At 34.8% G+C, this 14,318-nt stretch overlaps 1 protein-coding gene across 1 annotated transcript; it reads right to left on the bottom strand.

The window, feature by feature from the left end:
• Positions 1–8,335: 8,335 nt before the first annotated feature.
• LOC103945680 (60S ribosomal protein L35-like) lies at positions 8,336–10,252 on the bottom strand. The gene is made up of 4 exons (XM_009356280.3): positions 10,129–10,252; positions 9,893–10,028; positions 9,626–9,782; positions 8,336–8,576 (listed from the first exon to the last, which is right to left on the bottom strand). The coding sequence occupies exons 1-4, from the start codon at positions 10,130–10,132 to the stop codon at positions 8,502–8,504; spliced, it is 372 nt and encodes a 123-aa protein (XP_009354555.1). The 5' UTR covers positions 10,133–10,252; the 3' UTR covers positions 8,336–8,501.
• Positions 10,253–14,318: the final 4,066 nt, after the last annotated feature.

Below are 14,318 nucleotides of genomic sequence, written 5' to 3'. Positions count from 1 at the left end.
ATGATCAAGCCACAGATACGCAGCTAAAATTTTGGACATAAGGAGTTGTATACATATATTCCTTCCTGCATTGCCAGTTTGTAAGTATTCACCTGACAACATTAAGCAGCTTCTTTGGGTCTTTGCTTTGTGTGTTGTGCTATGGAGGTCAACGCGTAAAGTTTGGTGACAAGAATGTCCAATCAGGCCGCATGTAATTGACTCAAAATTAGACATCGATCATGCAGGTGGAGACCAAGTGATAATGTGAAACTGTGGAAGAGTCAATTAAGCAACGTTAGAATTAAAAGTAAGAATCTCTATGCAGGGAGAAGTACAAGAATGACCAACATGCTTCCTTTTTGGTGTGTGTAAATTTCAATTATTCATACTCTTGAAAATGACCCATAACGGTTGTCAACCAAACATCCATATTTGCGTTTGCTAGCGGACTTGTGTGTGAATAGGGCATATATATACCTTGTATTGTCACTATTGACCTAATTACATTTCAAATCATATGATTTTTTATATACAAATCTATATTGCAGGAGAAGAGAATCAAACGTGATTGGCCGGCCCTGAGGGTAGCCTAAGTAGGCACACGTCTAGAGCCCCCACTTCGGATGGGCCTCCAAAAAAATTTTATCCCGTAATTAACATATAAATAAAAAAAAAGTAAGAAATATCATAATTCATTTGTTAGTGCAGTGGAAATGTTGGCTTCATTTTTCTTTGGGGTGTTGAGTTCGAAACACGAAGGTGCCTTTCAATCACTAGATTTTTCTTGTTTTTCAAATTTAATACCAATCTATCTGTCCAAATGCATATAAAGTTATAAAACTCAAGTCTTTAAACCAATTTCTCATTCTCTCCATTTCTATTGAATGTTTAAACCAACTATCATATGGTCTTAAAGATTGTACTTTAAGGTAATCAAAACTTTGAATTTCTATTTTTCTTTTCAATAATTTTTTATTCAATGGATTATTTTAGTATTCAATTCGTTAGTGTGATGTTGATTTTAGAAGAAAAAAAACACAAGAGTAACAATTGGCGTTGAATTTATTATACTCGTCAATCAAGTTTTATTGTTATTTACTCTCTTGATCATCAAGCTTTATTGTTCTTCACTCCTAATCTTAGAGTCTTGACTGCAAACATTTAGTACATTTGTGTCAAAAACGTGAATCGTGTAATGTTTAAGTAATGTTTTTATATTTATCTTTTTTTGATATTAATTTTTAATGATATTTGATGTGAAAATAGAATTTTTTATGCATTTAACGAATTCTTTTTTATACAAATCAATATACAAAGAACCGGAGATCAGAGAATTTTAGGGCCCCACTTCGAAGGCTCGCCTAGGCCCCCCAAATTCTTAGGGCCGGCCCTAAATGTGAAATTGTGGATTTATCGGGTAAATGTTCTTAACCAATTGAGCTATAAATCCTTTGATATTAAAACCCATTTCTTTTGAATTGAAGCTGGTCAAAAAAGTATTAAGTTGAGACACAAGCAAGGAAATGTTCAATATCATAAATCATAAGAAAGTACTTGCATCCACCCTTTGATGGATATTAACATTCACCTCTTAAGAACCATGTATAGACATGAACAGAGCCTTAATACTTTACCATTGACGTAATTAAATTGTAGACCATTTTCTTTAAATGGTACTTCAACGACGACATATTGTTTAGGTCATAAATAAAAACAAGGCATGGTATGAGACCAAACTATTTTTATTTACGCAAAAATAGCATGACTCTGGCCCACCAACTTTTATGTCCAATATGGGATCTTATCTCAAGGCTTGGAGAACCGACTGAGGACTTGGATAGGTTTATCATCAAAGTGCGTCAGCCACGCAGACGACCAGACTCGAGAATATCTCGTTCCCTTAAATGCCTATGCATGCGTTATCAGATATGCAATTATCACAACAATCGTGCGAAATGCCACAGAACACAGCTGAAGGCCACCTACCAGAAATTTCAGTAACTGTTGGCGCTAAATGATCGATCTATCCATTCTCCAACTCAGCAATGAGATCGAGGTTTCTCCTTCAACACTACCCATAAATAAAGACAAATGCCTTCAAGATGAATACCTTCGTCAAATTCGATCTCTATGATTATACAAAACCTTCAGTGATTCTTCAATTAACCCAACTATTTTTCAGCACAAACCTAATTCCTCTTCAACAAAACACCCTTAGTTCTTCAGTCACAATCTCATAGCCTTCCTTGGAAACATACAATGCCTACAATCCCTGAGATCTAAAACTTTTACAACTCTGCCCTGTGGTATGATTTCGAATGATGTATCATTCCAACCACCTTAATTTCCTCTATGAGGTATATGTTTTGTACTAAGTCCAATCTGACACCAAGGATCTTGGTGGACTTCTGCAGCATTATCTTGTCCTTTATGGCCTGAATCTTACTAGAGTTTTACTGCTTTCTTTACATTTCAAAGTCATGTAGTTCAACTCATCAGCTTATACTTCACTTTTGTCAACGTTTGTAATCTTGACTTCATCATGATATGATTACGTTCTATTTTTTGCTTTAGTTTCTATTTCACTTTCAGTTACTTTTTAGGCAAGCATACATGAAGCTAAATTGAATTTTAAGTTCTCTTTTCACTCGAGGCACATAAAAGAACTTAACCGAACTAGCTTCTCACTTGGTGCACAATCATTTGGTTAAGAAGTCAGATTTACATGCAACTTTTACAAACAGTTTTTGTTAGCAGCCTCCAACAGTGGCACGCCTATTCTTTCTTTTTCTCAAGTCATCCCATGATGCTGAAACTGAAAGTAACACTTGGAGCAAATACGTGTTAAACCTGGTCCAGACTCCGTCTGAGTTTTGACACCAATACCCATACTCTCAGAACATAATAAACCAATATCATTTTTTTTTTACTTGGTCAAGGATCTCATGTCATATGCTGCGTTGTTTTCTTGTTGTCCTTGTCCATAACTGTAAGTTAGAAGCAACAAGTCATTGAAGTTATACGTAATAATCCATGACGTAGCGTATAATTCTCTATGAAAACAAACAGGTAAATTTATTCAATGCCTATGCGTTACATGTCTTCGCTGTCTACAGATGTAAACCCTAAATTACCAGCAGATATTAGGGATCATGTACTGTAAACCCTCTTGTAGTCACAGGTAATTAGATGGATTACTTGACATAATTAAACTAATTATATAGCTAGAGATATATGATAAGGATAGTGCTACTCACACACCTATTTTACTCCTACACTTTCTAATTTATTTTTTGTCATTGATCTTCTTAATTCATTCGATCTAACACTGACAATTAAAAAAGTTGTGTGAGAAGTAAAAATAAGTGTGAACAGCATTACTCATGATTAAAAAAAGTGGAGAATTGTGCAACATAAGGATCGATGCATGGAGGCATACAATGACAAAAATCAATCATTTGTTCCCACAAACCAGGACCGAGATTAATTTCTGGGTCTTTGTGAAAATTAGAAATGATGTTTTCTTTAACTAATCGTTATCAAAAATCAATCATTTTTTCCAACAATAATTAGTAGAAGAGGTCATGAATTCAAATTCTACAAATTAATACAAAAAACCTAAAATGCATCGACGTTTTCCAAGCTACGAATTAAAATACATACTTGACTCAGCTCTATGTACTTTTTGTTTGTTTTTTTTCATAGTTTTTATCCCTTTGGCTTTAGCTGGAGGTCCCGAACATTATTGGATGTTATCAAGGGATTTGATTGCTAAACTAATTAATTACTACTCACGATTCTTCATACTCAGTCATCCTTTGCTCTGATTGAGAGACTCAGCCCTCCTAAATTTGCAGAAGTGATGGTAGTTGAATGGTTCAGAAATCCATTCCATGTTATGCATGCGTAATGACTGACAATATTAATTTTATTTTTTTTGGTAGCAGCTAGTAGTGGTAGCTACTTAACTTTATTATTTAAACATTACTTTAAGATTATGTTTTAGCTATATATATGCCAGCCACAACAAGCCGCAAGACATGGAAATAAGTGTATTCTCCTTCTGCTCTTTCACTGAATGAGCCCTGGTTTAGGGAAGCAAAAAGTGGAGAATTGTGCAACATAAGGATCGATCCTTGGAGGCTTACAATGGCAATGATATTTTGTTTCAAAACCAGGACCGACATTAAGTTTTGGGTGATTGTGAAAATTAGAAAGAGGAATACTAAGGAGGCTCTCTCAAATTGAGATTCTTTATGAACTCTCCGTCATTATTTTTCATACCAACATTATAAAACATTGTGTAAAAAACATGAGAGTTTATGAAGAGTCTCACTTTTGATAAAGTCTTCTTAGCATTTCTCAATTGTTTAAAAAATAATCAATAGAAGAGGGTCATGAATTCAAATTCTACAAATAAAAAGACCTAAAATGCAGTGACGTTTTCTCTCTTAGTTTTTAGCACTTTGGCTTTAGCTCGAGGTCCCAAACATTATTGGATGTTATCAAGTGATTAGATTGCTAAACTAATTAATTACTACTCACGATACCCAGCCAAACTTTGCTCTGATTGAGAGACTCTGAATGGGTCAGAACCCATTCCATGCTATGCATGGGTAATGACTGACAGTATTAATTTAAAAAAAATAAAAATTGTAGCTACTGATAGCTACTTAATTTTATTCTTTAAACTTTACTAATTAAAATTACTTTAAGATTATGTTATATATATATATATATATATATTATATGTAAGCTTCACTTTGTATGTGATTATGGTTGAATCCTTCCCTTTTCTGTGATACGTCACGGGTCTGGTTGCGTGATGTAGAGGGTTTCTCTCTTCTTCCGTGATGTAGAGGGTTTCTCTCTTCTTCCGTGACGTTTTGTTTGTAATCCTACAAATTCCTTAGAGTAATGCTGAGAAGATTACATTTGTAGATAATATTTTGTAAACTAAATGACGTGGAAATTGATGATTAGATTCTTGCTTAAGTGTTGATAAATGTGTTCATTTTCTATTGGTGACACATCATTTAGTTTGCAAATTTTGTCAACAAATTTAACTTCCTTAGCATTACTCAATTCATAAACATCATGCTCAGAACTTTAACTACGTTTTTTTTTCTTTCTATTTTCCCTCCCAATTATAATTGACTTAGAGAACAAGAAGTGTCTTCTTTCTATTTACCGTTCACTGGTTAAAAATGATCGAATGCCACAGATACACCTCAAGTTTTAGACGTAAAAAGTTATATGGTCTATTACTAATTAGCGTGAGTGAGTAATGACTTATTATACATGTTTATATGTCTGGTATCAATAAGTGTTTTGAGAAATATGTACTTTAGGGTTTGGTATTAATCCGTCTATCACTTTGCGGATCCGTCACTCCGTCAATCCGTTTGGCCATCGCTCCGTTGTCACTCCTCAATTCAAATCGAAACGTAGAAGATCGAACTCCGGCGGATTTGGTTTTTATCGTGACTGTGTCACCTTGACGTCACACTACCTCAAGCAATGAGTTGGGCAATTGTAGCCCGATTGAGCAGTCGGGCCTTCTCCTTTTCACTGTAGCCCGACTGATTAAGCTTGGGTTGGAGATGATTTTGTTGGTTTTGGGGATTCAATCACCCAATTCCTTGGGGAATTTGGAGGGATGGACTTGCTCTAGCATATATCCATCTGGAGTTACAAAAAAGAAATAAAAAGTGTGTGTGTGTATATATATAGGCACAGTGCTGATTTAGTTCCTCAACTGTCACCGTAGTGAAAATTAGGTCTATGAATTATTTTTTTTCAGTAAAATAAATTCCTAAATTCATTAAAAATTGCTATTTTCATCCATATTATAATATTCAAAGTTATTTTATCCAATTTTTCGTCAACTTAAGTCACTTGACACACTTTAGAGTGTAATGCCGTCATTTTCTTGCTTATACATTTCATATAGTTGCGAATCTAACATCTAATTTACCCTCCGAAGTTAACTTACATTATTTCTTATGAAAACCTACCAATTTACCCTCCAAAGTTAACTTCATACAATATTTCTTTATGAAAAACTACCAATCTACCCTCCAATGTGTACCATATGCAAGTAATGTGGCTTAAATTGTCGGAAAATTAAATATAGTAGCTTCGAATATAATATTAGGGATGTAATTGACAGATTTTTATAATTCAAGGATTGATTTTTTTTTTTGAAAAAAATATAGTTTAAGGACCTAATTTTCACTGAGGTGATAATTTCAGAAACTAAATTGGTAGTTCACCTTATATATATATATATATATATATATATATATATATATATATATGGCAGCTCACCTTTTATATATATATATATATATATATTTATATGCCGAATCCATAAGGGACTAGCTGGGTCCCGAAACCTTATAGAAGTGGGAAAAATGGCTTGGAGGTCCTTCAGGAACCCTTTCGCAGTCTGTACGAGAACCAATAGTGTCCACTAAATGTTCGATAAAATGTTTGCTCAGCAGATGTCCACATGCCACTGAAGTAGTCAGATGAAATTCGTTGTTAAGAGTGTTCGGCATACATTGACTGAACTTGAAAAATTTTGCTTTGCATTTTAAAAAAAGTTATGAACGTTTACACTCCGTGGTGGTGTTACGATCTCGATTCTCACAGAAAAAAGATCATTTTCTTTCCAATTAATCTGCAACCGGTTGAAAAAAAAATGAGCCCACATGTATTACATACCCTAGCGTTGTTTCGATCGCTCCCTTGTATTGTCATATATTCTAATTTTGCACCTGGGAAAATTAGGAAAGAACTTCGCTGCTGAAAATATCAGCAGCAACAGCCAAGTCCCGTTAACATAAGCAGATTCTGTCGGTCTTGGCCTGTGTGCTATACTATGCTATTGAGGCTTACCGCATGAAGTGGTTGGTGACATATATGAATGGAATGATTCAATCGACGCGGCCAAGCAAAAGAAAGGTGGAAAGAAATGTGAAACTGTGGAAGAGTCGCGCAGCAAAAGTTAAGAATCTCTATGACTGTGCATGCATGTGGACGTACATTACCAATGACGTGCTTAATTAGGGTTTTGATATCATCCTGCATCCTTTTCGGTGTGTGTAAATTCTCTTTGATCAACAAAAAGGGATTCAGTGTCTTGTTCTGACCCAATCAATTCCAATTGTTCATGTATATTCTTGACAATGACCCATCCCATGCATAACATCATGCGCATTTCGCTTTTTCCCAGCTGGTGAATGGTGCATTGCAAAAACCATTTTTGCTTTGAAGTGGTACTTCATCAATGACCTACTTTCATGTTTCAAGATCTTAGTTAAAGACTTTAACCCTTACAATGTTAACTGAAAGGGTAATGCTAAGAAGACTAAATTTATAGACTAAATTTACAAACTAAATGATGTGTCACCAATAAGAATAGACATGTTTATCTGCGGTTAAGTGATAATCCAATTATCAACTTCCATGTCATTTAGTTTATAATATTTTGTCTACAAATTTAATCCCTAGCATTATCCTAACTAAGAAGGGTAAAAAAACGAAGGGCACTTTGTGAAATGGAGAATTTTTTTTTTTTTTTTTAGTGTGACACCTCATGTGATGTTATTAATGTGTTTGTGTTCTAATTATTATGAGGATCTATCTGTTAATACTATATTCTATGTATGACATATCTGTGATAATATACTACAGTCCACTCATATTATAATATATTGATTAGTAACGCCATTTCTAGCCTTTAACTCAACAATTTCTACACGCACAAGGTGAGCATTAAGTTGGGACCCACTCAAGAATTTCTTTGCAAGTTTGGAATATTTTCTGAATTTCACAATTATTTTCTCTTAACACACAGAATGCTTGAAACAGACATGAATAGGCCCTTAGGTCGAGATCCCCACCTTGTGAAACCAAAAAATTTTGAGCAAGTGGCCTGTATACCATGACCATCCAACAGCTCAGACAAGACCGCATAGCCCAGTGGATTAGCGCGTTTGACTTCGTATCAAGATGTCGTGGGTTCGACTCCCACTACGGTCGCAAGCAATATGGTTGGCTCCACACAAATGCTCTGTATTTCTTTGAGCATATGGTTTGCTCAAAACAAATGCTCTGTATTTCTTTTTGACAGAGTGAAATTTACAAGGACGGGAATTTAAACTCGAGTGCAAGTGGTCGGGCACCCTGAACCCTCACGAAATCACAACACAAAAATACTTAGTTTGCCTAACAAGAAGAGCCCGACAGACTCAACTCCTGAGAGCAAACAGATTCGAATGCATCTGGTTCTGTTGATTTAAGGACAACTATACTTCTGATAATCTGATGGCAAACGATCAAACAATAAACGAAAGCAAAATCAGCATTAAAATTCTGGATCAACAAAATCACATTTGGGATAGCGCCTACGTAGATAAAATTACGGAAAGAGTTCAACATTTTAAACTGATGTCCTTGGAATACCATATAACGGGTGAAACTCTCAATTCCCTTCAAATCTGGATCCATAATCATGCCTTGATTGCGTACTTCCTCAATGGGTAGTACATCTCCTGTTTCTTCTCCCTTTCTGTCTTCAAAGATGCCTACAAATAAAAACAATTTGACAACCGAATTAGGATAAAAATATATTGCCAGAAAACTTAACATCGATAATTATTCTGACAGCTACAATACTGTGGAGCGGGCTAAGCAAGGGTAACCTACAGTTCATGTTACGAACGAGAGAAAGGTGGAGAGAGTGAGAGAGGTGGGCAGCGATAGACAAAACAATGCAGCAGTTCACATACACCAATAGAAATGGAGCTCACTATGAAAAATACAATAATGCAGAATAGAAGTTAAACCGAAAAACTCCATAGAGCAAGGACAAGCTTAATAAATCTAAATAGTTGCCAAGAAGAATTCCACAAGTACTGGAATCAAATAAGATCCTGGTCAAAAAAGTAAATCTATTCGCAAAACCATATTAACCAGATAGAAAATAAATTTGTATTCAAGTAAGTCTAACTAGGAAAATCAAATAGAAGAAATGGTCTCCAATATGATTGCAAACACCAACGAAGACTAGACCTTGAATTTCAAACAAGAACACATAGCAGCCTAACCTGAGATAGAGATTCTCTAGCTCCACTCCGTGTCATAAGTAAATGTGAGCTTATTAGCTAAGGTAGATTTGAGATAGCGCTTCTAGTCAAGTCAATTAATTGCGGGATCATATCGAAAAACCATTAAATTTTGCCTTTTCATTTTAACCATGAGCAGGCCAAACCAAAGTCAAACAATTGAACCTAGATCCTAATGCCTAAATGGTATACAAACTATTGAATTAAAAGAATAAAACATGTAACATATACCAACCCATATTAACTTACATTCATCCCGATACAATTAGTTTCGGTCTCTAAGACAGTCCGTTTACTTATTTCTCACAAGACACGTCGATAAGCTAATGTAAATATGTTAAAGGGGTGCATATCATATTCAAGCAAAGGAAAAACATAACAAAAGTATACTCGTAGACTTTCCTACATAATCACAACTCTTAAACAAATGGGCAGCTTCCCAAATCACTACGCAGAAAAAATCAATGAAAACCGAAATCGGGTTCTACTGGGATGCAGAATAGCCGTACCTGGTGCTTGGTGAGACGCCTCCTGATGGCCCTGGTCTTCTTGGGACGCAAATCGAGGGGAAGGAGCTTCTTGTTCCTGTAGACTTCTCTAAGAGCCGCCTTTTGCTTCTGGGACATCACCGTCAACACCTGAGCGATCGAAAGCCTCACCACCTTGCTGAAATCACCCAAACAAAAAAAAAAAAAAAAAACCCCCAAAAAATTGAACAAAAATTCCACGAGTCAAATCAATCAATAAAATTACAGAGAGAGAGAGAGAGAGGATACATTTTGGAGAGTTTGTTGGGGGCTCCACCGGTGACCTTGGCGACCCGGAGAAGAGCGAGCTCTGCTTTCAGATCCTTCAGCTGAGCCAAGAGATCTGCCTTGGTTTTGTGCCTAAGCTCATGGACCTTAATCCTCGCTATTACATAAAATTTTTTTTAAAAAAGTTAAATTAGAACGACCCAGATTCGATTTCAGAAGAGATTAAACGAGGAAGATGAGAATTTAGCAGATCGTACCCATTGCTGCTGCAGTCGGTGTTGCTCGCTTTGGAAGAAGAAGGTGGAGACGGGAAGTGTTACCCTAGAACTTGGCTGCGGTTTTAATAACCATATGTTTCTAAAACCCTAATCTGTAGTACTATTTGATCTTTTCACCATTAGATTTGGGCTTCAAGTGATTGTGGATCGTTGAGCCCATTGTCCATTTGGGTCCTTGAAGTGGATATGGACTTGGGCCAATCGGGTCTTCAGCTCTATTATCACATACCCTTTGGAAGGAAAAAAACCCTAAATTAGATGGACTTTTGTAAGATCTAAAGACAACTTACTAAGGACCTCTTTTAGGCTTAATGGTTAATGAGTTTAAACCACATTTGTAGACACCAAAGTTATAATAAACTTTCCATTGTTGTACTCAAAGTTAGATGGTTGATTGTAAGGTGTTGGTAGCTGAAGTGTTTAAAAACATTTAAATCTGGACATAAGGTTTGGAGTTCAATTTCCTGGTACACAACGCTTCTTGCATATAACAAAAAATTGTAGATGGCAGCAATAACCTTTTTCCATATCAAACTTTGATAGGTATTAGACGGTAAGGCAAATGATGTTAATGAATGGTTGTGTGATTAGAAGATTCAGGAACGACATTGATCGATTTTCAAATTAAAGAACAAAACGATGAGTTATGACAATTTCAGACACCATTTATAATAAATCCTACATGTGTTTTAGTTTTCATGCATTTTTTTGTGATTGAGAATCAGTGAAAATATTTTGTTTTTAATTTTCATTTTGTATGTTTTCCTTACACACTCCATCTATCTTTATTCAATTCTCTCTTGTATTTCCTCCCTATCTTCAAGCTGAAAAGAAAATCTAAGAATTAAAAATAAAGTAGTTATGAATTATCCTAATTAAGAATATAGATCCTGGACTTGACCGTTCAAAAAGGCTCAAGAATGTTACTCCATATATACCAATACAAAAAGATAAATAATAAAGGTTTTAAAGTTATCAACAAAAAACAATGGTTGAGACGAATTACAGGCCTGTATTTTATTCGGCTCGTTCTGTTCAATTCCTAGCACTGATTACACAATGCTGGCCAAGGAAAATTGAAATGCATTTTTGAATCTTTTTTATCATAAAAAGATTAACTATCGTAACTTTGTCATCAGTTGTTTCCATTTTTAAGGAAAAAAAAAAGTTGTCTGCAAATAAAAAAACAAAAACAAAGCATAAGATTGCATGCTTGCTTGGGTGATTTCATTAATATTCACAGGAACCCAAGGAGTTGCTTTTCTGAAAGAAGACAGACATTTGAACAATAAGAAAGAAGATAGACAAATTTGCAGTACTCACATCAAGGATTCTCTGGTAGTAATCAGCTTGCTCAGTTTTTAAAACAAAACTATACGTAAAAGCAAAAGATACCTTACAAAAAGAAGGAAATTTAAAACAACTAAAGGCGGTTAGGCCTTAACCCTCCCATTAATTATGATGAAAGGCCCCATCTTTAATCGCGTGATTATAAAACAAAAGGCACACAACATATTACAAATGTTTAACCACGTGATTAGAAGGTCCACATTGTAAAAGTCAAATATATTTTGAGTTATACAAGCGGTTGAGTGAGAACAATGTTGATTTGATTAATATTATTATTAATATTGTAGGAGCTAATTCTATGAGCATAATTGAACTCAAATTCAAACCATGAATTGAAAATCCTAAATTTCGAAGTTGAAAGAATATGTTAGGACACGATTCCAATATCTTGTAAGCCAAGTATGCACCTGACCTTCCTAGTGCACATCCGTAGTATTTGATTGCCCTTAATTCCCATCATAAAAATATAATAAACACGAGAACATTTGTTTTAGTAGTAGTGTTAATTTTTTTTGTTTCCCTTCGACTGTACGAACAAAAACAAAACAATAGCATCAAGAAGTAGGATGATTCAAATGTTTGATTGTCGTGTATCTCCAACAGTACTAGCTAATTTTTGTTATTGTAACTAGCCAAATGACTCATATGTTAATTTGGCTAGCCACAACTTTCAACAATATTAGCTATTTTAGCTTACGTTTTTTTTTGCATGTGGTTTAATATTATAATAAATACAGTTCTGGGATTTCCATGCATACATCCCAGATTCGAAACTCTTCCTCTTCTATGTTGACAAAATCAAGACAGCTCGTCATTTGGCTAGCCTGACGAAGCCTTCTTTTCCTGTAAGCTTTCCATGGAAACTAATTAGAAGGAAATTCATCTTTGCAATTCCCAGCTAATCAGAATTTACAACTTTTGCATCTCCATCTACACAAAGATGTCGCCAGAGGATTGGGGGTGCAGAATGCACTGTTTTATGGAACACAAGCCAGCCATTTAGCCCATTTTCCATGCGTAATCATTGCAAAGTGCCTCACAATTAAATAACAAATAGTACCAGCTAAATTGAATTAGGATCAAACATTCTATGTGATCAGCAAGCACTTATAAGCAATGCTGTATGGTAAACTGCAGCAAAATTGAATTTATATTTGAGGAACGCTAACAACATACCTTTTTATTTGAATCTTTTCATTTTACTTTTTTGGTTTTATTTTATTTTTTTATTTTACAATGTTAGAAGATGGTTTGTTTGGACTGTCTAATTTCTTGTTCATGTTTTAAGATTAATTCTATTAAAAATTAATCATATTTCTAGGAGTTATCTAATACATAGAAACAAACTATGTTATTTAGTTAAACACTAAAAAAATTTACAACGTTAATCGATCTATTAAACATTTTTTATTAGGATGATTTCTTGAAGAGTTGATTGGCCAATCCTTCGAGCACTTCCATCGGTGTGGACGTGCCACCAGGCACTTTTTGGTAAAGTCCACCTCAACTGAAAGATATTGTTTATTGTAACAGGAGTACAGGTGCTACATTATATATTTTTATGTTCGCGGTGAAAAATTTTATTTTTGAAGTTATTAGTTTTTTAACATATAATGATGTACCATCTCGTGTGCTGATTACATTAAAAATTCTCTCCTCAACTGATGCTCAGGCGAGTGGTGGAGCCCACGGAGCCCAAACAGCTTCCTAGGCCATTCTGGGACAGGCAGCCAGCTACCCAGGGAGGTGATGGGGCCGGCTGACGTCAGTGAAAGTGGCCCAGACAACGACTGTTTAATCTCTAGCAGTTTGGCAAACGGTCCAAAATTTTCTAACTTCTAAAATTAAAATAAAATACAAATATGTTTTAAAAATATTTAAAAATAAGGAAAATTAAATAAAATTAAATTAAATTTAAAGACTCAAACAAATTGTAAATATATTTTTGCCAACCATCGTCTTCACTCTGTCACAAAAAAAAATACAAACTTCTTTTTTTGTATACAGTTTAATTAATTAATTATGTCTCTTAGTATTACGGTTCAGTAGTATTCCTCTTCATTTGTAAGTGAGTTGCTTTAGGTTCGATTCTCGTCAAAGGCGAATTTGAACCACATTATTGCTAGCTCATTGTGAGGTTAAGTCCATCCCTTCCTCATTAATGTAGATAATATTGTTTGTTAGAAAAAAATCTAATTATACATTACATAACAATAATTACCTCGACAACGTTTGAACGGGTAAAGTTGCACAAAAACGATTACTTTCATGCAATGAATACTAACTGCCTAGGCCTCCTATCTCTTGCATAGGGGTAACGGGTGAAGTTGCTGTTATAGATTGAGCTATGGTGAATATAAACCAACAAATAAAAGGATGTTATAGAAAGATTCTTTTGAAATAATAAGAAAGATTCTTTTGAGCTGAGGATCACATGCAGGTAGATCCAATGTTGATGATTTAATATGCAAGATTAAAAGTGTTTTAAGCCTAAGTTGTTAGATTATCATTCTTTAACCCACTGCCACCTTCTTCCAGTTACACGAATTTGGCATCATTAATTCAACCATTATTGACCATTGCCTTGTCGCTTGTTCCGGAATTAGGGTAACATTTTAAACTCCAAAGAATATAATTATTTTGAAGTTCCCGATTGTAAGAAGTGGACATAAGTTTACAGCCTTTCAATCTTGTTTTTTTGTTTCAATGTCTAGTTATATCAAGGTTTTAAACACAAAATAAAAAAGATGCATAAAAATTTAGAGATCTAGTCCAATGATGCTTAAGGCTACTAATGCTTGATTAGCATAACACCTACC

The sequence above is a fragment of a genome, unplaced genomic scaffold (assembly GCF_019419815.1).
Source record: "Pyrus x bretschneideri cultivar Hongxiangsu unplaced genomic scaffold, Pyrus_bretschneideri_v1 Contig29, whole genome shotgun sequence".
In the NCBI taxonomy this organism is placed as follows: domain Eukaryota; kingdom Viridiplantae; phylum Streptophyta; class Magnoliopsida; order Rosales; family Rosaceae; genus Pyrus; species Pyrus x bretschneideri.
Note: the sequence above shows the minus strand (reverse complement) of the source record. Positions and strands in the feature narration are given on the sequence as shown.

Excerpts from the sequence above, each read along its gene's own strand:
- LOC103945680 (XM_009356280.3), bottom strand. Across the intron at positions 9,783-9,892 it reads CCCAACAAACTCTCCAAAAT|CAAGGTGGTGAGGCTTTCGA; the intron begins GTATCCTCTCTC and ends GGGTGATTTCAG. Across the intron at positions 8,577-9,625 it reads GGCGTCTCACCAAGCACCAG|GCATCTTTGAAGACAGAAAG; the intron begins GTACGGCTATTC and ends TTTTATTTGTAG.